This window comes from Stegastes partitus, unplaced genomic scaffold, assembly GCF_000690725.1.
Source record: "Stegastes partitus isolate 25-593 unplaced genomic scaffold, Stegastes_partitus-1.0.2 Scaffold1183, whole genome shotgun sequence".
Classification (NCBI taxonomy): Eukaryota; Metazoa; Chordata; class Actinopteri; family Pomacentridae; genus Stegastes; species Stegastes partitus.
The window spans coordinates 93,344-117,334 of record NW_007578914.1 but is presented as its reverse complement, the minus strand read 5'-3'; the positions used below and the strand labels follow the sequence as shown (position 1 = coordinate 117,334).

The window sequence follows — 23,991 nt, the reverse complement described above, 5'->3', positions numbered from 1 at the left end:
AATAAAGCTAGTCTGACTTTGTTTAAATGCCTCTAAATTACAAGTCCAGCTTGTCGCCTTCTGAAGCTTTTAACTACATGTTGTGGCATCCCAATGCAAGGTGCTCAGGTGTTAGTTGTTTTATGAGATGGATGTGTGGAAGTTGATGAGATGACCAACTTGCACATGGATCATTTTTAACAAATTGCCTTGACAATGGCTTCCACCCCATCTCACATCTGCTATCTAAGTCTTTCATCAAACTGTGCTGCTCTAGTATCACCAACTTCATCCAAAACATCAGTAATATGAACCCAAATATCAAGTTTACAACTGCAGAAAAAGACGATGGTGAGCTAAATGGTAAATGGTCTGCACTTATATAGCGCCTTTCTGCCTTAGTGGTACTCAAAGCGCTTTACAGTGTTTTCTCATTCACACACCAATGGCGACAGAGCTGCCATGCTGCCAACTGTAGGTTCATTACATTAGGTTCAGGGTCTTCGAGTGTGGAGGGGCGGGGGATCAAACCACCAACCTTGTGATTAGAGGACAACCCGCTCTACCACCTGAGCCGCAGCCACTACTGTTGCTACGTGTTCTTGTAAGGACTGGTAGTCTAAAAAAGTCTCTAGTGACCACAAGTAAAAGATAAGTTGTAAGTGAAAGCCTCCTCAGCAGAGCAGAACATGTCAGTGAAGTGGAGGATGGAGAAAGGGAGCAAAGCATCCAGCATGTCCAACATCAAGTGCATGATCCAAACAGAACTGGGTCGGTGCCACTTACAATGGAACCATTTTTTGCTAATAGCAGAATTTTTCTAACACAAGCTATTTGCCCAGTTTACTTCAGAGTGACAAGTTTTTGGTGGATTTCTTCAAAATTCGCATGGTCCCCAGAGGATAAACACCATCATGGCCGCACTGTCTAAGAATGTTATCATACTGATGTGAGCATTAAAGTCACGCAGCACTCTACCAACACTGACCACATCCTCGCAAAGCCACTAGAATGACCACATAGATGTTTAGTGTTGGTATTAAATTGCAAATATACTTTATTTTCCATTTCATCTACAAAACATCCAAAGGCCCACACTGAGTCTGGGTTCCTCAGTAAAACCCCATTAACACCTAAAGCACTTCCTCTTTGTTCACCTTAAATAAGATCCAGATGCTGTAAAGCGGTTCTACCATCTCTGATTGTGCGAGCAGTCAGCTTCAGACTCATGCAGGAATCTGTTCTTATGAAATGCCATTTTAATTGTGGCATCGTAATTCTGTGGAAGAAAAGTTAATATGTTGTTTTGAATAACTAACACGTTGCTGCTTTTAATTGATTTTTGAAAACAATGGAAACCGCTTTACATGTGATTAGAGTGGGAAACCTGCAGTGGATGAGCTACTGAAAGGTATAATGCAGTACATAGTGCAGTATGTAGAAGTACACGAGACTTTCACTCCGAAACTCTTCAAGAGTGTTTTGCATTCACTGTCTGTCCTATTTACACGTTGTCCGCATTAACCTCTAGTGATTGACTTTCTCTTTGTGTCCCTGTTATGGGCCTCAGACAAGCCTGAGCAAGAACAGAGCAACTAACAGAAAGAAACTTTCTCTGATCGTCTCCTAAAATAGCTGTTTAAGAAAAAGAATCCAGCACCTTGAACCCAGATCATATACAGTTAATTCACTTTAAATTAGCTTATCTTGTCTGGGAGCTTTGAACAATATCCAGTAGAGATAAAAACCATATTACTGAAGTGTTATGAAAAATAATGACTTTTTTTATGATATTTTTGCATAAATTAGCTGATTAATTGCTCATCACACTCAACAGATATCTTAATTCTCCTGTATTACTTTATATTCTGTATCTCTGCCCCCGTTTTTGGTGCACAATCCCACCATGTCGTGTGAGGCGGCGTGGCACGTATGAAATGTTATTTGCTATGGCATTCCTCTGTCCAGTTTCACCCTGAGAGTCAGACAGGTGTTCTCATTGGACATGAAAGCCTCTGGTGATGCATGTCAGTCTTTATCACCCATGATGATGGCCTGAGGTAAGGAAACTGCTTCCATTCCTCTGACATGGGGAACTCTTTTGAGTTTCAGCACTTTTGTGATAGTTTTGGCAGCCGGGGAAGCAACCGTTCAGAGACGGAGGTGTACACTAAATCCCTTTTTATCGGTTGTTTAAGCTCCTATTTTTTTTAGGGCCTTTTTTTTCTTGACTGTGATGGAATTTGTCATTTTGTCTCGCTGTCTCAGACCACTTACAAAACGTCCCCCGTTGTCTGTCATTACGCTCGGCAGCGTGTCGCTTGACACTAGAGGTTGACATTTTGGGGTAGCCGCGTCATTGTCAAAGTGGTTCCAAGGTTCTGTAGTCCTACTATCTGTCCTGGTGCTTTGTGTTTGTGATGGGGAACTGCCTCAATTCCTCAAGTTTAGAAGAGAAGACATGCTTCTAACAGCCAAACTGTGGGATAAATCTTTAGAGTTGTGGAGTATTTTTGCACCATACTGGTAAGGAGGTAGTAGAAGTAGTAGGTATCGATATCTTTTGGATTTGGGGACTCAAAACCTGATATTAGCTCATGTCTAAGAGATTGTGTAGTCCGTCTCATTCAGATACTGTACGTACCATGTGTGATGTGATGTGTCTAATCCTGACTAAATGACTCACATGTTGACAAAATACTCAAACTTCAGTGGGTTGTAAGACTCCTTAGATGTCTTTGTAATTGTCTCCTCTCACTGCGAATGATCCGTCTCCCGTCTCCCAGTGAACCCAAAAAGACAGTCCAGAAACTAAGCATGACAGGGAGGGAGTTGCCTTGGCTACCAATAAAACGGCCCCTCGGCGCCAAGGGGGCTGATCATAACCGAGCTCCTCTACTTCAGTTCCCCAAGTCACGTCCCATCGTGCTTGTTTTGGACCGACACTGTCGCAGTTTCTTTGTGGTGAGTTCAGACCGTCTGTAGATAATTCAAGGAGATTTACGGCCCCTGAATTTTGGGAGTAAATATTATAAAACAAAATCCAAGCCGCGCAGGGCTGTTACATGGGATGCACTCAGTATGGAAAGCAAACAGAGAGAAACAGCCCGGTTGATGCTGGCTGGCTGGCTGGCTGTACAGGATGAGATGGGCTCTGAGGTTTGATGGGGCAGAAGAAGGCTCATGCAGACGGCTGGCTGCTCCTTTTGACGGCGTGTCAGGGTTTGCTCACAAGCTGCTCTGCCGCATCTGGGTGATGCAGTCATCATTGTGGCAGGCCTGTCAGAACAAACTGGTGTGCCGGAGACAGATACAGCTTTAGTGGCTGGATGGAGAGTATGCAACACATGCACCACCCTAACATGGAATATGTTCCCCAAACTGGCAAGCTGGTGGCAAGTTTAATGACAGGAACGACCAGTGACATCATATAAAAACACGATTATGCTCCACTAAAGACATCCGAGCGAGTCCATAGATCAAACGGACAGGGTGATGACTTAAAGCACTAATGCGCTGGCTACTGGCATTACTTTAAACAGGAGCCTCGGTAGAAGAATAAAAAGTTTGCCTCTGTAATTTCAATGGGAAATTTCACCACAAAAGGGGCGCAGAAAGAAAATAAACACCACTCACGCACACAAACACACACAAAGAAGCTGAGACAGACAGGACCGAGAAGAGAGAACGCTCAGGCATTGCCAAAAGGTTGGTTTACATTGCATCACCAATGCAGTGTTTTTAGTTTTTTGTTCATTTTATTTGTGATGTATTCAAATGAATTGACAGTCACAGTGGGAGAATAATGTGTAATCATTAGCAAAGGGTTTGCAAATTATTTATGTAATGTAAACCACGATAATTTACTTACACGTTTCCCTCATACGGCCATTAACCGGTAACTTGGAAACCAATAAATGTCACAAACACTTTCACTTAATTAAAACAATAGATATCATATTGCAAGGTAAGATGTCAGTCATACCACAGCCTCCTGCACATGGCAATTTACTGCTAACGCGTTATGAGAGGGGGGAGGCGACACAAATAATAGCTATTAAACTGTCAGCTAGTGCAGGCTGGATCACATTACTGGAATTAGCCTAAGATGCACTATTATAAACAATGCCATCCTCTCTTTTTACATGCATGCATGCTCACGGATAAACTCACATGCATGCATGCGCACAGCCCGACAGAGAACGCAGTATGAAATGCTCCAATGCATCCACGTTATTTTCTTTTTTTTTACTATGTGAGAGTCTAAATTCATTTCTTAACCTGGATTATCCACCTGCAAATACACAAACTCCAGAGCTCTCATCTGGGCCCACGTGCGACCGAGCCGAGTATTTGATTAACGACGCGACATCCTCTCATTTCCTTTGCGCTAGCATGATACCGACGCTCCAATTTGTCCACTTGAAAGTGTAATTACGAATGTAGTAACGCAGCCCAAGAGGCCGCAACAGGCTGCTCTAATATTAAAACAAGGGTCGCTGCGTCAGAATGGCAATCTCACTCTTGACAAGTGCCCATAGCCGGGGTAGAAAGGGAGCAATAATGTAAAAAGAAATTAAAAACAAACACGGTTTTCTGTCTGACTTTTCACTGCTGTGCCTCAACTGGGAAGGTTCAGCGCTGATCGTCTCTGTGACACAGACAACACTGACATCTGCTGGTTTAAAATAAGGCTTGATTTTTTTAAAACCGTCCCTTTGCGTCAACATTTTTCTTGGCAAGCATGCTGCCTTTAACCAAACACATTATGATGCTTGATACCAATCATTAAGAAATCATAAACATAGAATTAATACGCCCTTTGTATTTCGGAGCCGACCATCCTAATCCCCACTCCTGCATCCCTCTAATTTCTGTTTAACGTGGATCAATCGAGCAGTGGAGCACACTTGTCAGCAGGACTAATTTATTTATGAACCCGTCATTTGTAATCATTGATCAAGATGTTCTCCGTTAGAGAACTATTGATATGCAAAGGTAAAAGATTCCCTAATTATTGTGTTTGGTCTAATTGAGGCTGTGTGCGTCTGCAGGAGGGTTAAGAGGGGAACCGACTGCTGCCCCGTCTGCCACCGGACCAGAGACACCAGCAGAATCTTAGTGGATTCACTTGGACCGCAGCTGATGTTGACACGTGCGCATCGAGTCGTTTATTGAGACCTTTATCTTTGCTATCGCGCTGTTTAGAGAGAATTTTAAACACTGAAGTACTAGATGGCGGCGTTTGCTTTAATGTGTGACTGTCTCACTGTTGACCTCAATGATCTTTTGAAACAAGGCTTTTAATCTTTATAAAACTGAATGGTCTAAACAATGCTGTCACGTTCTGTTTCATTTAGTTAATAGCTCATGAGAAGTAGATAAATGTCTCACCCGTGACCTATTAAAGTTTGTTGTATCGCCACCTGATCCTACTTAATAATGTCCCCTCAGGGCTTCACCTTTACTCTAGTTCAAATTGTTTGCCAGAAGTTATAATGTGCAATAAAGATCCAGATAGTTTGGTTAAACGTGCTGATAACGGTAATTATTTATTGTAATGTAAGAAGCCACAACATAGTAAAGATAGTTCTATCTGATCAATGGAATTGTCCAAAAAGGAATTCTGTGTTTTACAGAAAGCATGAAAAACATTCTAACATGAGAACTTAGACATAGTAAATACTACGGTATTATAAAGATGTTGTTTGTTTTTCTAAGCTGGTCAGAAATAGTCGACATTGAGGCTGTAATGTGTGGTCCACTCTTTAGTTTATGCAGTGGAGTCTTAGAATATCAGTCCAACAATGGCTGCCTTTCATAGCATCTATTTAAACAACCAATATCTTTTTGTAAAATTGGAGATCCATCTATCCATTATGTTTACACCGCTTAATCCTCATTATGGGGGGCTAGAGTCTATCCCAGCTGACTCAGGGTGAAGGCAGGTTCACCTGGACAGGTCACCAGTCTATCACAGGGCTACACTTAGAGACAGACAACCAAGCACACTCACATTCACACCTACGGACAATTTAGAATCCCCAATTAACCTCAACATGTTTTTGGACTGTGGGAGGAAGCTGGAGAACCTGGAGAGAACCTACGCTGCACGGGGAGAACATGGAGACTCCACACAAAAAGATCCCAGCTGTCCTCACCGGGACGCGAACCGGCGACCTTCTAGCTGTGAGGCAACGGTGCTAACCACCTCACCACCTTGTAGCCCAAAATTGGAGATGCATCATGTTTTTTTTTTTCACCAAACAGACTCATTTTAACTGTTCAACAGAACACATTTAATTTAAAAGCCGTTGTTATCCACCAACAAGAAGATCCTTGTTAGAGTCGTTTATTTTTGATTAACTCACCAACCAAATCAAAGCAGGCTCCATTTCAGTCTTGTCGGGTCCATTCAAGCAGATATTCAGGCTTTATCACTTTAAATAAACTGGGCTGAACTGGCCCCTAATAATGGGCTGCCAAGTGTTTCTGCATTTTACAGTTTTGACCAGTAGTGGGCAGTCTTGGACTGAGTGCCTGTTCAGAATCATAACAATCATCCTCAGAAAGTGATGTCAAACATTAAAAAACATTAAAAGTTCTTGCACCATAGTTCATGACATATACAGCAACAATGCTAATGAGCTCAAATTTAACCCTAAAAACTGCGTCTGTTACTGTATACTGCTATAATATAGCCGACATTTAAATTCTATGAATCTTTCCAAGACAGTTTTAGTATTAAACTACCAGCTAACAGCAAAAGTATTTCTTTTAATAGTGTCTATTAGTGTAATTGGGTCTTTTTTCTCAAAAATGTTAACAAATCTCGCTAACCAAGTACCCGATCTCATGAAACAGGGCAGCCTGTAGAGAAGAAGAAGTAGAAGAATCCCATCTTCCAACAGGCCTTATTTGAATGTGCAAAACAGTAAGTGTGCTGCCAAGAATCAAAAATGATTTAATTTCAGAATTTTTTCTTTCCAGTCAGTCATACAGAAAATAAATGAGACACATCCATTCTTAAGGTAGCTGCTGTCAGTTATGATGCTGTGCAGACAATCCAGATATACAACAAGAAAAAGGTCGTCGATATTCTAACAGAAATCTACAGAAGTTTACGTACAAAATGGTCAGAAAAATGCATCGCTTTAAAGCAAGAGTATAAGCTTTGGAATCCAACTGTATAAGGAATGCAGAGAGCAGCTTTCATGAACAATTCAAACAACGTCACCAATCATCACCAGTTAAAGATGAATACTGTTTAAGCAACACCTGATTAAAAATACATTACCAGCAATCAACTGCTAAATCAACTGCCTGCTAAATACAGCGTCTTCGCAGCCCATCCAGCAAATCACCTCACGGGTGCATCTTGGGTAAATATCTGCATTAGAATTTCCACTGATTTATAAAGTCACTCAGTGAGAGAGAGAGGAGTGTGGCGGAGAGGGCGGAGCTACCCTCTTATTTATTAAATTATTGTTTGGGGCCATTGGTTTGAGCTTTTGTCCCCACGTGTTCCCATCTGTCAGCCGGTCTGTCCAAACTGGGGCTGAGGCCTCGATGTGCTGAAGAGGACAAGCGAGAAACGCCGTTCACTGTTAGCGCCGCGCTGTCTATGGGGCAGATGTAATCCGCAGATTCATCAGGTTTCCTCTTCCTCAGGTGACTAAACTGGGTGAAGCCGAGCTTCTTTGGCTGGAAACACAGAAAGGTCAAGGCATTAATAAATCATTTTAATGTCGTGCTGCGACAGCGGTGCAACATTTTGACTTACTGACTTAAACAGTGCCATACCTTTACTTTAGCGGTGGTAGTGAGGGGCACGTGGCCCGTGGCGTTGCCGTACTCTCGCTTCTCTTGCGTGGCCTGAGGCCCGATCAGGGCGGAGAAGGCGGTGGCGAGGTGGCGGCGGAGCAGAGTCTTCTGTGGAGGAATATTTAAGAGCAGCGCCAGAGTTTCTGAGCTGAAACGAGGCTCCAGGATCTGCAGAGGAGCAGATGGACAGAAGATGAGGGTCTCTCCACATACGTCATGTCAGTGGGATCTGGAAAAACGAGCTCACCATTTACAGTACTTACAATGAGCCCACCGTGAACACCGCTGCCCCGTAGATTAGGAGCATACTCAGCTAGATCCACGGCCCTCAGCCACTCCATCACACGGTGGTTCGACCACTGCACCACCTCTGAGGGAGACGGCTGCTTCTGAGGAGATTAAAAGTAAAAATACTCTTTGGAATAACACCCCTTTTTATTTTACTTGTACTTGTTTGAACTTTCTTATAAATAAATCAATAACTACCCTTGAAAACATTTGAAAGCAGTTTTGTTTAAGAAGAAAATTGTGGCTAAAAAACATTTAACATTCATTTGTCGCCATCTTGTGGCCAACTGATGTGATGACGTCTGATCAGGGTTTACTGGTATCTCAGTAAAACAGTTGATAAATTTGTTTTCTAATATCCTTCTTATGTTCTGCTTGGAGCGTCAAGATTTCAGATTTGCATACAAAATACAGCTCAACAGCAGAGGAACTGCTTTATGCAACACACTCTGGTTCAAACTACTGATTCAGCTTCCACTTACTGCTTTCTATTTTGGCTTACCTCCTCCCCTGGCCTGCGTCGAAGACAGTGTGGGTTGAACTTATTGACATGAAGGACGTGAATAGCACATTTAATACTGAGATGATGGAGCTGGCTGGTAACCTTTAGAGTCAAGAGATCATTCTGAGTGAACAGAAAAAGAACACCAGTGAGCGCCCGTGAAAAGTAGGCCAGACAGATTTATACCAGTGATTGCACTTGTGTTTTTGAAATGCGAGGCCTAAACTTTCAGAGGAAATGTTACAGTGCAGACGTGCAAGATGAAGGCTCACCACTGTGAGATATTGTATCATCCGGCCGTCGACTCGAGCTTCGTGGAACTGGTCTTTATACTGAGGCAAACCGATGTCATCCAACCAGCCTAGAAGGGGGGAAAAGTAGACATGAATGCACTTCATTCAATAAACTTTAACCCTGCTCAGGACTTTTCATGTTTCCATATGAAGAAGGTCTTTCAGGATCCATTGGACCCCAAAAAAGAAAATGTGCAGAATATTTGTTGACTTCTATACTATGTTAAATACATTTTCTTATAAGTTGACATATTTCTGGTTCTAAATGCAAAACAAATGTCCCTCTTTTTATATTAAAAAAATAAAATAAAATCCTCAAAAATGAAAAAACAATGGGGCTGCAAGATGGCTCAGTGGTTAGTACTGTTGCCTCATTTCTAGAAGGTTGGTGGTTCGTGTCCCGGTGAGGACACCCGGGATCTTTCTGCGTGGAGTCTCCATGTTCTCCCCGTGCAGCGTGGGTTCTCTCCGGGTTCCTCCCACACAGTCCAAAAACATCCATCCATCCATCATCTATTCACCGCTTAATCCTCACTAGGGTCATGGGGGGCTGGATTTTTTCCCGGCTGCTTCAGGGTGAGGGCGGGGGCCCCCTGGACAGGTCACCAGTCTATCACAGGGCCACACTTAGAGACAGACAACCAAGCACACTCACATTCACACCTACGGACAATTTAGAATCACCAATTAACCTCAACATGTTGTTGGACTGTGGGAGGAAGCTGGAGAACCCGGAGAGAACCCACGCTGCACGGGGAGAACATGCAAACTCCATGCAGAAAGATCCCGGATGCGAACCGGCGACCTTCTAGCTGCGAGGCAACAGTGCTAACCAACTGCTCCACCTTGCAGCCCGTCACATGTTAGATAATGGATGGATGGATGGATGAAAAACAACACCTGTCACCTAAACCAAATGGCCTGTGATCCAAAAGACCCCGAAAGTCCTGAACAGGATTAATACTGCGACAACCATCATCAGCTGTCAGGCGTCAAATCACGTTCAATGTGGTTGTCCATTGCTTCAGTTTATTGCATGAGGAGTTCTGTTCTGCAAAAGTTCAGAAAAGGACTTTAAATGACTCCATGCAGAGTAAGAGCCTTACGTGTGACCCAGATGTGGTCTAGCTCTGCTGATTTCTCTACAGCTTTAGTGGTGAATGCTCTCAGAGCGAGCTGCAGCTTCTTCCTGTGCAGTGGATTCTTCATTCCCATCTCCTAAGGACAGAAAGAACAGTTTGTCTCTATGAAACATCAGTATAACTGGTTGTTCACCTGCATGTGTGTAAATTACTGATAGTTGATGTGACCTAATATTTATACATATTGAAAGTATTAGTTTATAATATGCGATATGATTTAGGTCTACATTTGAGGTATTCTAGTCGTGTTTATTCTCTGACCTTCTCATAATCCTGAGGAGAGGCGGACAAAAGCGTCTGACCGTTTTCAACCCACTGTCTGCTGAGGCTGACGTAGTGACCCAGTCCATAGTCCTCCAGCCAGCTGCACACCTGCTCCTTGGTCCACTGGCTGAACGGAATATTCAGATCACTGACAAGACAAATGGAAAAAGGGAGATTAGACAAGGAACTGGTCATTTTATTGCAATGCTCTTCTTTTGAATATTAACAGTAAATGCCGAACACATTTAAAGAGCCTGAAGCCTCTTCTCATTTTGCCCGTTTATGACATGATGGTGGCGGTGGGGATGTCATGATAGAATTGTGACTTTATTGATAACAAAACACTGAGTTGTACCGAGCAGAGTCGTAGGATTCAGGGGTCCTGGTCAGTCTGGGTCCAGCTGTTGCTCGCAGTCCACCTCTTCTGAACTGACCCACATCTGGATCTGCTGCGTTGAAGCCTCCAGACTGGGTTCTCCGAAGTCTGTAGGGATAACAGCACACTTCATGTAAAATAATCAACATGTAAGCACTCACTATATTGTTATCAAATTTAATAAAAAGACAGAAGATAGAGTCGATAATAGGAAACACTTTGAATTTTTCACTTATAACTGAAACACATTTACCCAGTTACTTAAATAACTGACAGTTTTGGTGCAGTAAATAGCAAATTAAGTGTTTTTTTTTGTACTTTAGAGGCAGTATGGTAGCAAAGCAGTAGTTTATAAAGATGCCATACAGTGTTATATTAATTTATTGTATGTCATATGCATGTATACCATAAGCTATTTAGATGAAAATAGCATTTAAAGATGTCCTCCTCATTGTTTGATTGTGCTTTCCTTTGTCCTATCCAGTGATCATTGTTTCAAGTATATATTCATCTATTTTGTGGCACTCACTTCCCCCAGAGCCTCTTGAAGCTCCTGTTGTTCTTCATGTATTCCGGTGAGCCCACCGCCCGCTGGCCGGGCTGCGTGTTCGCCCCAGAATGAACCGGAGAATTATCACTGGAAGTGCTGTCGTCGGCCTTCTCCGGCTTTCCTTTAAGAGGTCACACAAAAACCCACGGTCAGTCTAATGCGACTGCGGTTCAGTTTGTTTGAATGTGCTCTTGAGGGGCCAGTTAGATTACGCAACATTTCATAGGTGCGTTTAATTGGATGAAAATAGCAGTTCACTGAAAATAATTTGAGCGAACAAAGTCCCGCCGCAATCCTGCCAAACAAAACACATTTGATGAACGACATCTATGAAAAGATCAGACTTGGTGTATTTGCGGCTCTGTTAAAGACAAAATGCTGGTGAGTAGAAAGCCGTAAAAAGCTTTTTTTTTAAATTTTAAATACCAAACAGGACATTAAGAGCAAAGTAGCACATGTGCGGTGGTCTGCCTCCTCACAATGCTCTATTCAGTAGCAGGTTACACACCATTGAGTTCAGCAAATAATTCATCAGTTAATGCCCCTTGAAAAAAGAAAGAGTTCAAGCTACTTTTTTTTTACAAGGTGCGATCTTTATGATATGAACTGCAGGCAGTCGGCAGCAGAACGCAGCGGGGAGGAATCAGGGTGGGGCCCGAGTTAAAATTGGTGGAAGGGTGGAGCTGGGATAAATGTGGTCAATCAGAGCAGGAGAGAGAGGGTGTGTTTGGTAAGAAAGCTGATCCCATCATCCCATCTGTCTTGTCAGGAGCCTCTGCAATTAGCCGCCATCAAACGTGCAGTGGTCGTCTGGTCAAAGGGGAGCGGTTCGCTCCGAATGTGAGTTCTGCCTTAACTCATGGGAATTACCAGGCTACGGCCTATTTCACAGAGAGGGACGACTGATCCTACAGTATTCCAGGGCTCATTACAGCGCGCTATCCGTCATATCGTAAATTACCAAAAATAACACTCTGCGAGGCTCGACTTAATATCTTGGGGGGTTTACTTTGGCTGGAGTCTCCGTCTTCGCTCCCGTCTGGGGACCTTTGACTCTGGATTTCAGGGCTGCTGTCTTCGATTCCGTTTTGTTCTGACAGAGAGGAATTCACGGGCAGCGTCTGACTTCTGGTGTCACCCGAAGCAGCCTGGATGAACCACACGCAGACAGAAATAAAATTTAAAAAAGACAGTGAGGTTGCTGAACAACAAAGACGGCTGTGAATAGGATGCGTGTGGATTATAATGCTGAATGAATGGTTCTCTGATGCATTCATCATGGAATAAAACAAGCACAGGAGCCTGTTGAAAACTTAAGATGTGCATTTATTATATTTATCTAAAGAGGCCTTTCTTGTTTTATTTGTATGTTTAAAGCATACCTTGTGTGAGTGTCCATTTGGTAAGTCGTTCATGCTGCTCGATAAAGTCTGTGCTTCTGTTCTGAGAGGATAAAAGCACAAAAAAAAACTCAATAAAACCCTACTGGGAGATCTTGGAATCATTCATTGACTAGATACTGCTTGAATACCTCGAATCGCTCTCTTTTGACACCGATAAAAGAGACGTTTGTTGGGAGGAGGAGCTGCTGGTCGAAACCTGTGACAAGTAGAAGTCTAGTTTAAGAGTTTAAACAGACTAAATACAGTTCATGCAAACAGTGAATTCACCAACGTGAGACGAGCTGAAATGTTTTCTGAACCCACTTCGGACTTCACGTCCTCAGATTTCGCGCTGGCACTGTCAGCGTTCCTCATCAGCGCGTGCTCTTCTTCCTCGCTGCTGCTCGACATCGTCCTCCCATTTGACAATGAACGAACAGTAGATGGAGCTACGGGAACAAAGAGAAGCAGTGGAGCACATTCTTCTTAAAAAAAAGAAAAGGGGGAAGTGTGTTGGGTTTCATTTTGCTCAAGTGTTCTGCTAAGATAGTACAAATACTGCGAGTGGAAAGTTAAGGCAGGGAATAAGCTGATTACCTTGCCTTGTGATGTGAGCGACCTCTCGAAACTGTCTGCACTGATTCAGGAGCAGAGTGAGCTCCTCGATGCGTCGGTCCTGCAGAAAACAGGGTTGGGCAGGTTCAGGGTCAACAAAACGCAATTTGCAATGTTTATCTAAGGTTAGGGAACACACATACGGACCGGCCGCTTCGCTCTGTTAGGGAGCGATATGCCGCACAAACGCTCCTTCTTCTACCATATGGCCTTTACATCAAAGTAATGGATAGGGAGGGGATTGACACAGGCCTGGCTGGAAATCTTAGTTGTGGTAACCAGCTGCGAGGAGTGTGTGTTTTTTGAAGTGGTGCCGATGCCTGGTTTTCGCTATGGTCCTCTTAATGCCGCTCGCTCCAAAATTAGGCTTGGCAGAAGGGAGGCCGAATGTGGCTTTCGCCTGAAATGGCTCGCCTTGGGGTGTGTGTGTGTCTTCACTGGTGTGCCACATGTAGGCCCATGTCTGCAAGTCTTTAAAGTCCGAGATACTCCGGGAGGGAGAATACAAAAGCCCCTCTGTGCTATAAGCGGTGGGGAGGGCGGTGCCGCTGAGAAATGACAACATCTAAAAGCAGCCACTTTCTAACCTTATGATTCACTTCACGGGCCGGTAGCGCGCTTTACATTGTAGTAACACTAATGACGATACTGTGTAATCACACACAGCTGTTTTGAAGAGACAGAGAAAGGATAGGCTTACAGGTCACTGCTAACTCACCTTTTCATCATTGGCTGCTACCAGTGATTTCATTCCACTCCTAAGCCTCTGTAGTTCTTGATCTATGAGAAGAAACCCCACACGGATTATTAATCTGTACAGGCAGCTGTCATATATATAAATATGCATTTTGAACAGATCTGTTTAGTGGAATGTAGTTATTTAGAAAATAAAGGACAGGCATAAACACATGCAAGCATGTTCCTCGCTAGAGTGCCGTCTAAACCATGTATTTTTAGATTAATCCAAGCCTTTTTTTATCGACCAATCACAGCTTTAGTCGTGTCAGCTTTTACATATTTGGGCCCACAGACCCTTCCTCTGTAACAATAACAGGCATACAGACAGCATCGGCAGTGAGTGACAATGATTATACTCAGCAAGTATACCCCAGAGAGGTGTTTATCTGTGACAGAGCGAAATTACGAACAGACATTACTCCTTCAGGAATCCATATAGACGACAACAAAGCCAAGGGGAAGGGAGATAGTGCGTCGAGTAATTTTAGAAACCAGTTGATGATTGTCAGAGCTAGCCCTCAGAGCAGAAGGAAACAAAAAAGATAATAAAATAAAGAGACATGTCTGAAGAAAGGAAATAAACGAAGGATCAAAAAGTAGACATGGCCCGTGGGTTTAAAGTGATTTTCATTAGGTTCTGCTCAGGCTTACATTTGGTGTTTAGCCTCTTCCTGTACATCTCCTCTGAGAGAGAGAGAGAGACAGAAACCCGTGATGAGACAGTTTATTACCGTCCAAGACACACTTTTCCCACAGCTGTTACTGAAAGTTAACGAATGCAACGAGGAGTCATTAACTGTGTCACCTATCAGGATGGGTGACTCTGTCAGACAAGGGAGGTGTTGGGGTTTGTTTTGTTTTTTATTTTATTTGGCAGCTTTATGAGCGCTTGAAGCCGGGTGCTTTGCTTACCTCTCTCTGTGCTCTCGCTGGTTAGAGAGGGTCTGGCTAGCAGCTGATTGTGTAAGCTCTCAATCTCAGCGTTCTTACTGAGCAGAAGCTGCTGAAGGCTGCTGATCTCTGCCTGTGGGTAACACACAGTGAGGAATCTTAGCAGAGAGGGCATGCAGTCCTGTACAAGTGTATGAGCCAACACATGCCTGTTTAAACATTCATCCTCCCCCCCCACACCCTCGCCAAAAGCTCCTACACATTCACAAAAACACACAAGAAAGACAGCTTTAGGTGCTCGTACTTGTCCTCACTTGAAAACCACATTTGGGAAGAAACTAACATTTTGTTCCACCAGTGCAGATAAATAAAACACCCACAACAAAAGGACAGAAATGTTCCTTCTTCTGAGTGCTAGACGAACAAATGTTAGGCCACTGCTGTCTGGAGTTAATAGTTTGTTTTGATGCAAGTTGCAGGAAGAACACACAGATGGCAGTAAAGTTAAGTCCAGGCTGATCTGTTTGCCAGTGAGTTGTGTCTGCACGCTGCGCAGAGGAAAGTTAAAAAACAGGAAAATACACCTTTTACCTCAAGTACCACATCATCCTTTGGCTTTTCGTGTCGTCAAAACATAGCTCGCCACTGGTTTGTTTAAAAACGGTGGATGATGTACACAAACTCGCGCAGAAAAATGCACTTTAAATAGCTCGGCATCTGCCATTTTCGCATCTGCAGCCAATTATTCCGACGTACAACCAGATTTTCCAGGCTTGATTGAAAACAATCTGAGCAAAGTTCTAACCTGGAAAAGGTTTCAGCAAAAATGTTGTTCACTTTTGCAGAGCTGCTGCTGCTGCGAGTTTTTGAATTATAGCATTCACACTGAAAAACAAACCCTGCGGACCTCCTTTGAGCAAAACGATTGAGGTATTTTTGGATAATTGCGACATTATAAAAAAAAAAGCGTCTTCCCACATGACCCTCAAGCCAGTCGTGTTGTGATTGTAGCTGTCCAGGCAATATTTAGCTCTTCGTCTGCTGTGAGCAAATGGATTTAAAGTTTAAAAAAACAATCACACTGCTGCTTGAATGACAAAAGAGTAGAATGACAACACGATAGAACAGATCCGATTCACAGACACAGACAGCTACTGGGAAGACAGAGAGATGATAAAATAAAAGGAGGCATAATGGAACGGAAGTAGTTAATATAAAAGGACGAAGCCGTTATTAAATCTATTTCGGCTGTGCTTCAAAATAGAGAGCAAATGGCTCTCAGACGTCCTAAGAAAACATAGGTGTCTGCGAATGAGAGAGCAAAAAGGGAATGACTCACTTAACTGGCTGGAACATCGCATTGGACGGCGTTTAGGAAAATCGAGTGGACAGTTAGCGGTGGAATCTAGGCACCGACGGCGGAGTTTAGTCCGACGAGCGTTCTTTTCTTTAGTTGTTGTTACCTTTGTCGCTTTGAGTTTCTTCTCGTACTGTAGCTTCTGATCCTCCAGGTGCTCCACTTTGTCCTTGAGAATCCTGAGTTCCTTGAGCAGGCCCTGAAACAGAAAACACGGGGAGATTTAGATAAGTGTTGGACAATCTACACCTTCACAAATTACACGAAATGCACCTTTTAGTTGGGTCCATTACAGATATCTATGATTAGTTGCCGTTTTTGCACACTGGCATGGAGGATATTTGGTAAATGAAATGCTTTTAATTAGCATCACACACACACGCTGAGACAACCCATGCTGCACACAACACTGCAAGTCATGCAGACGGGCATTGCCTACGCTTTCTCCTCCACAGTGGTACTGCTGCTCTGCGTCTGAGCTACCCTCTTTGGGGCTGTGTGTGTTCCCATCTGGAGCCTCTTCTAGTTTGTGCATCGCCCCTGAGGACACCCCCGGGTTTGAGGCCTGGCCCTCAGCGGACTCAGCGGGGCAAGCCGTAGGAGACCTGCTGTCAGCCGGGATCTCCAAGGCCTTTTTCTCCTGGATCTTGCTATTGATCTCCTTCTGAAACTGACACATCTGCTCCTGCAGCTCACTAATGAAATTCACTACAGTCTGGCGGATACAGCGAGAGGAGGAGGAGGGGGGGGAAAGAATTGAGAGAACTGTTTAGAAGGAGAAAGGAAAGAAAACATTGTGGGGAAAGTGTGTGCGTGTTTGTGGCTGAATCCATCATAATAGAAGTGACCTTTCAAATCAGTTTGTTGATGGCATTATAAATCCCAAGAAAGTGTATATTTGGTCCTGAGTCTGAATACATAAATACATATAAACCTCACACAGACTCTTGGCTCTTCCCGGTACACAAACACGTTGAGCCAGTTAGTCTCATCTGATCCGGGGAAACACATGTTGTTCTGTGTTTGTTAATGAGCTTTAACAAGCCTCTTGCGTCGACCGTGCCTGCGCTAACACAAAGCTGTGCCATCGTTGCTAAATTCAATGGTAATTTGCGCTGATAAATTACAGTTGCAACAGGGGTGAATGGGTTTGCCTCCGGCCATCATTTAGAGCAGATCGCTGCCCGTGTTCCTTCAGAAAGAGCACAAACAGCAGCCGAAGTTATGCTCGGACTGTGGACAGAGGAAGTCTCACTTGGGGTCCGGTACAGCGGATATGACAGATGATATGGAGAGCCTCCGCGGCTAAATTTAACTATGAGCTTACTGGCTCCGCGGCAAAGGAGGCTTCCACACGTTGCATGAGTGTGTGTGTGTGTGTTGCATATGCGTGGACATGTTTGTGTAGTAGAGGCAGCACGTGGGAGGCCAGTAAAGTGTTGAAAGAATGTGTTTTTCCCTGCTCTCCTTAATCTGCTGTTAAAGGGAACGTTGGGTTTGTTCACATTGTAAAAGCAGAACTGAGAATTAATGATAAACTGGCATCTGCTAAACCTGCTTTGTTTTTTCATTAGCTTAGCAATACAAATTCATAAACTTTCAGACATATTCAAATGAGTCTTTACTTTTGCTTTTAGAATAACACCTTCGATTAGGAAGAGGGTCTTTTTTTTTCCAAGAATGGCCGACTCAACCTTTACCCACCACCAAGAACAAAATTCTCTGGGCTGAAGCCTACACACACTCATATTTGGCCCGTCATCCATCATGCCAGCTCCACTACGCCTGAACTCTTTTAACCTGAGGACACAAAGGCTCTTTGACCAGCGGTGTTTTGACGGTAACTGCATACATTACAGTATCCTTTCTGCTCGCAGTTCTGCTTTCCCTGCTTTCCCTTTCTCAAATTCATTGAATACCCAGGAAGTATGCTGGTAACCTAACACATCAGTCTTAAGCAAATACATGATTCAGTTTAGACTGACCAAAAAAAAAAGAAAACCCCTTGGAGACTTTTTTTTTTTTTCCTGTAGACTTTGCCCAGGAACAACAGAGCCAGGGTTTGGGTGAATGTTCCCCTCCATCCTTCCAGAAAGTGTTTATGGTCTTCCATAAAATCAGCAGCTGACTTCAAGGTTAGATCCATGAGAACACAAAGCAGATTTTTGTGTGTGCCCTCGTCACTCCTGGCAGAGTTTACGTTCGAATTTCCAAGGACTGAAGAAAAATTAAAGCTCCTGATTTTGGCTAAATTAATCCCAACTTGTTGTAAATGGTTCTCAGCGAAACAAGCTGTAAGGTCAGCCGGATACAAGGCATTTACAAATTTGCCAATTAAGAATATGAAGTGTAGTCGCAAAGTCGTAGTCGGAGTAAGCTGATTGATCGCTCAAACTCGGGGAAACTGTGCTTGTAATTAAAGAAAAAGCGAGTAAATCAAGTCTGGACAAGGCGGCTGGTTTGATGGATACACGGTAGCTTTGAAATAAACTTTGACGAACAGCATAACCACACCTACGTAGTGTGGTACACATTAAAAATGAAACCCTTCTGATGGTCATGTTTCGAAGCCTTACCTCTGCTTTGTGCTGCCTTTCAGCCCCATGGCCCTGTTTTCCCTCCATGTCTGCCAGCTTTAGTTTCAGGTAGGACACCTCCCCCATAAGACTCAGCTTCTGGCTCTCCAGTGACGTTCTGTGCAGGAGCTCCTGCCATCAACGACAACAACAACAACACACACAGCAAGAGCATGAAGCGACGCACACGAGCACATCGGCGCCTCGGTGACACACAAGAGATACTCACAGAACAAAGGTGACATTAAAGTGTGAGGCACAGCGAGCTACCGGTTCCGTAATGACAGTGCGCTGAAACCCCACTGGTTTCAGAAGCTGTTTGAGTGGCTAAATATACACAACCCATGACCACTATTTATAATGCCTATTTCACAGCTCACTCAAAGTACACAGCAGAAGGGGGAGAGAGAGAGAGTGAGAGAGAGAGAGGTACCAAAAGCATGCAAAACATTCATAGAGAGAACATCAAAATAACTTTGACAGGTGCATTTTCCTGTCCTCTGTGTGTCTATGTGTGAACGGCTGCCAATCAGACCTGGTGCTGAGGGAGACTAGACCATTCTGTGATTTCTGTCCCCAATGGCTGTCAGGCATCGAGAGCCAGACTATGCAGGCAGATGTATTACTAATTTGGTTGATGTCAAAGCAGGTGCTAAATCACTTAAAAGTCTCAGAAACGAGCATCCGAGGCAGGCCGAGCGGTACATATGGATACATCTCATCTAAAGCCGCGGCTTCGGAAAATATCTGGGCTTCTTCTGGAGCGCACATGGAAAATATTAGAGCTTTGTCACCGGGAAGAGATTTACGGCTCAGGTCCAAAGCCTCATAATGACCACGTCTCCGAGAAACCAGCCCCGGCTGCCCTTTTGGTACTCTGAGCGCACACACACACGGCGTTGCACGTAGAAGTAAACTTTACAGCTTAAGCTCTCGACTCATCCGATAGCCGAGGCGCATTCCTGGCACGTGTGAAATTTGTCAGAACAGGCTGAAACAGTCAGATGTAAGAGTGACATGTAGTACCTGGTTCATCTCCCAGTGTCTGCCTGCAGCATGTGGAGCTTTCCCACACGGATGCAGTGGTTTCCAGTGTGTCGGTTTAAGTTTCATACATCCATTCCATTCAGTGTCCTTTGTACTGTTTAGCAAAGCCTCTGCTAAGTTGACAGACGCTTCTAACTCTTAAAGGAGCGCCACCCCTGTTCTTTCTCCCTCCCACATCTCCACCTATTTAAGCTGTTCTTCCTTTCTCCCTCCCTCTGTTGTCCTCTCTCTCCCTCCTTTCTTCGTGGAGGCCTGTATGTGCAAAGTTCTGGGACTTACAGGTTTGGAGGTGTGGCTACTGCTGCTGTAATCACCTGCCCAGACAGACTAGTCCGGGCCCTGCGTAAACCAGACGAACACTCTGAGGCACCGTCCCGGAATGAGTCTGAGCGTCCTAAATATTTTGGTTGTCAAGGCAATCTGCAGCCAGATCCAATGGAATCTTAGCGAGGAATTTCTGTCCAGGAAGCGGGAGCTCATCCCCGAGTTACATTCTGCAGCTTATGAGAAAAACTGGATGAGAGTCGTATTTAGAAGATAGATGGACTAGTCAAGGGCCACGTGCTTTCAAACATCTGATATAATAGTCCTGGATGCCTGCGTGGTGGAAGTCAGACTTTCCTGACTTGGGTCCAGTAACACATTAAACTGGGACGGGTTTAGGAAAAGTTCCGTGTGAGGTGTTCTGACACAGTTCGGCGTGATGTGAGGTCAGTACCTGCTGTAGCATCTCCTCTGTGGAGTCGAGTTTGTGCTGATGCTCCACCAAAGAAGTCTGCAAGTCGCTGATCTTCACCCCCTGAGCTTCCACCTGGTCTGTCAGCACACTCACCTGTTTACGCATGTGGACAGAAAGACGTTACAGATGACAACACTTTTTTTTTCTTTTTCATCATCATTTAGTTCCAAACTTTATCCCATAACTGCCGCCTGCGCCTTGCAAAATTCTTTCAGATTCTCTCTTTGACTGCAGACTTCTGCTATTCGTTAATATCAGCTATTTCCACTTAATTGCTCTTTTTTTTCCCTGTCAAAACGTCTACCTCTGTGCCAGATCAAACATTTCTTTTGAGAAGAAATGAACAACCCTTTGTGCCTCGGTAGCTGCTTGCTGCAACACTTGAGCGACTCCGGCGACGTCAGCGGAACATAGGTTCAATGTAAATCTGAAACTATTACGACCACACAATAGCTAATCACGTGCTAACAGGCGGGCCCAAGCAGCCGACTGGAACAGCTTCTCCAAAGGAATGTTTTATGAGAAACAAACACCTGCTCTCACACACACACATCTACATGTTACATGATGCAGCTAGCCTCAACCTGTCTCTGAAGCACTTGTTCACCAGTCCTCAGGGCTACACACCTACGCATGCAGGCACACACACACAGGCAAACACCAAACAAGACATTCTAGTGTTGTAACAGAACCAAACCCACTTTATAACTGTTGCTTCACCCATGCACGGGGAACGGTGACACGCGATTGCGCAACATTTACAACACAATGCTCCCATCTACCTTTGTCCTTCCTCGTCGTTCTCCTCTAACGCTGATATCTGAACTGTTCCTCTGACAGTGTGGGGTATCATATCTCCTCTTTTGTTTGAGCAGGATCATGACACTGATTCACCTTTATGAACAGGTGTCTGGGCATTTGAGGATAAAGGTGTTGCCAGTGGAGCAGCTTTTTTTTCTTTAATAGATCTCCTAAATCTTATACATACAAGCAGACGGAAATGCTTCAACAACATCCATGCAAGAAAATAAAAAAAACATCCAGTGGCGTGACTAATCTCACCTGCAGAATTAGTGACTCTTTGTCTCCCTCCAGACGTGATAATCGCTCCTGGTAGGACTCGCTGTTAGCATTTGAGTGGAGGTTTACCTTCAGAATAGAGGTCAGCTATTAGATTCAGTAGGTAGTTAACACAGAACCCAGTGGGTCTAATTTGGTTCGAAGCCTCACACACAATTCTCAAACTTCCCATTGTGTCAGTGATGTGTGCGGAGTCTGTAAGAGGTTTACAGGGTCCTAATCCAGTATTAAAAGTGTACAACATATTTCTACCAGCTGATTAGTGGGAAGAAAACGCTGGTTGAAGTCTGGACTGCCAGTGTAGTCCAAGGATATTGCAGATGACTGAAGGGGAGGGAAGGGAAGTAACGTGCAACCAAAATGAGCTCCAGTTTCTCCCAGATCCAGGCTTTCAACCACAATCATGGAAACATTATGTAGCCCAGCGTCCATCACTGCGAACCGACCAGCTCGAGTGGTTTGGAATAATGTGAAATTACTATTAAGCCTTTAAATTCCTGGCATCAGACTTTTTTTTTAAAAGCACTGAATTGAGCCATATATTTGAGTTTACTGAAGTTATTACAACCATTTCTTGACCTTTTGTTATGAACATTATTTGCTCCCCACTGCCCCTCCTGTAGCCGCTTGTTGGTATTCTTAGTTTTTCACCTTGCTTACTTTAATCTGCTTACATTTTTGCCTCCTCCTCCCTACAGAAATATATTGGAACTTTCTTTTATTCCCACAATCTTGGCTAACACAGTGACAAACACTTGTTGTGGGACATGGCTTTATAATGTGATTGATCTCCAGTGAGGCCTAGACATAGTGTGAAGGACTGAAACAGATATTCAAGAATTACAGTGATGGATGGGGGGAAAAAAGTGTAAAATAGAGCTCAAACTAAACTTGTGTCCTGGAAGACATAATTCCTTCAATTTTTAAATCACTGCTGACACATTTAGAGACGTTTTGAGGCTTTTTGTAGCTGTAGTTTGTCGTGTTGTCGTCCTGAGATGCATCTGCAACTGTATTTATGTGCATAGCATCTTTTTTAAGTGAGTAAGCATCCTGTCAAAAGTCTTTTCACCAATAAATACTTCTGTGCTGATTGTGTTTTCTTAGCATTTAAAGCATTAAACAAACACACAGTGTATTGTCATGCCAGGATTATTAGTCATACCTCCTGTTATAAAGAGATTTCTAAATCCACAACACTCCCCTTGCAGGTAATATTTAACATGTGACTACACATGAAAAGTCTTCCTCTGTCGATCTTCAATGATAACTAATGACTTCTTAATGGCAGCAGGATGCTTTCCAAAGACTCTCTACAGGTTAAAGTGACAGGAAGTGTATTTATTTATTATTCTCCTCAGACTATTTAAACCCCTCACGTTACCTCACCGGTCAGCTATTTGAAGATGCACTTTTTGGCTCGTCTGTTAAAATATGTTCTTTCCATTTGAACAAAAAAGTTAGATTTAATTCACAGGCTGATTTGCAAACATCTGCACGGCAGTAAGTCTGCAATCCAATATGCTGATGGTTTTTTTTTTTTTTTACTTTAACTTTTTCCAGTCCATGCGTGCGTCGCATGTTCTGCAGCGCTCTCCTAAACAGAGTAAACATGTCTTCCTCCCAAATTATCTACCATGGCAACTGTAATTACACTGGAAAAGCAAGAACGCTGCAACAACAAAAAAATAAGCAAAACAACAAAGACGGTGCAGGAGGAAGGTATGAAGAGCGGACATGCAAGTGGGGAATGTCTTACCTTTCTGAGCCAGGCAAAATGTTTGTAGAAATCAATATCGTACTCCATTCTGCAGGCCCATTGTACTGTAGGTCTGACTTTTTGTATGTTAAACAAGAATTTAACCTGCAGCACCGAGCAGGACGGACGCACAAGATTCGCAGCGAAAACAAAAAAAAAAAACAGTCTAACTGTGCTGCAGCCTCTGTGTTTTCCTTTCACAGACCCTCCATACTTCACTTGTGCACAGAGGATCTAGGTCCGTGTGGTTTGGAGTCTGGGCTGCCTGAGACTTTTAGAGCTGAGCTGAATAAGTCAAACTATGCCAGTTGGCTGTGCTCCCCTTTCTTTCTTCTCTTCCCCTTTTTCTGCTTCTTTTTAACTCCCCCCTTTTTTTCTCCTCCTGTTTCTCTCTCATACATGCTCCAGCTGCTTCAGTGTTTTCCACATCTCTGCTGCGTCTCATGCATGATCTTTCATCTTTTTGCTGTCCTACCTTTCTCCGTCTCTTTCTTCTGCCTGTCTGTGGCCCGTTCTCTTGCACTGTCTGACGTACCTCTCTGTAAAGCTAATTTTGCGGGGCTTCCTGAAGGGTTGGGGGGGGACGACA

At 43.7% G+C, this 23,991-nt stretch overlaps 1 protein-coding gene across 4 annotated transcripts; it reads right to left on the bottom strand.

Annotated features, from left to right (window-relative positions):
• Positions 1-6,923: 6,923 nt before the first annotated feature.
• Positions 6,924-23,481, bottom strand: ppfibp2a (PPFIA binding protein 2a). Of its 4 annotated transcripts, XM_008297073.1 has the most exons (23): positions 23,403-23,481; positions 21,626-21,712; positions 20,543-20,656; positions 18,778-18,909; positions 16,641-16,916; positions 16,308-16,400; positions 14,866-14,977; positions 14,605-14,637; positions 13,934-13,995; positions 13,198-13,276; positions 12,925-13,049; positions 12,750-12,817; positions 12,601-12,661; positions 12,228-12,366; positions 11,198-11,339; positions 10,648-10,776; positions 10,290-10,440; positions 9,993-10,104; positions 8,866-8,954; positions 8,594-8,716; positions 8,067-8,192; positions 7,783-7,971; positions 6,924-7,683 (listed from the first exon to the last, which is right to left on the bottom strand). In XM_008297073.1, exons 1-23 carry the CDS (start codon positions 23,448-23,450, stop codon positions 7,462-7,464), a joined length of 2,712 nt encoding a protein of 903 aa, XP_008295295.1. In that variant the 5' UTR covers positions 23,451-23,481; the 3' UTR covers positions 6,924-7,461. The 4 variants fall into 4 exon arrangements, with proteins under 4 accessions (XP_008295295.1, XP_008295298.1, XP_008295296.1 ...); XM_008297076.1 differs by lacking the exons at positions 14,605-14,637; positions 16,641-16,916; XM_008297074.1 differs by lacking the exons at positions 20,543-20,656; positions 21,626-21,712; positions 23,403-23,481 and adding an exon at positions 19,804-19,945.
• Positions 23,482-23,991: the final 510 nt, after the last annotated feature.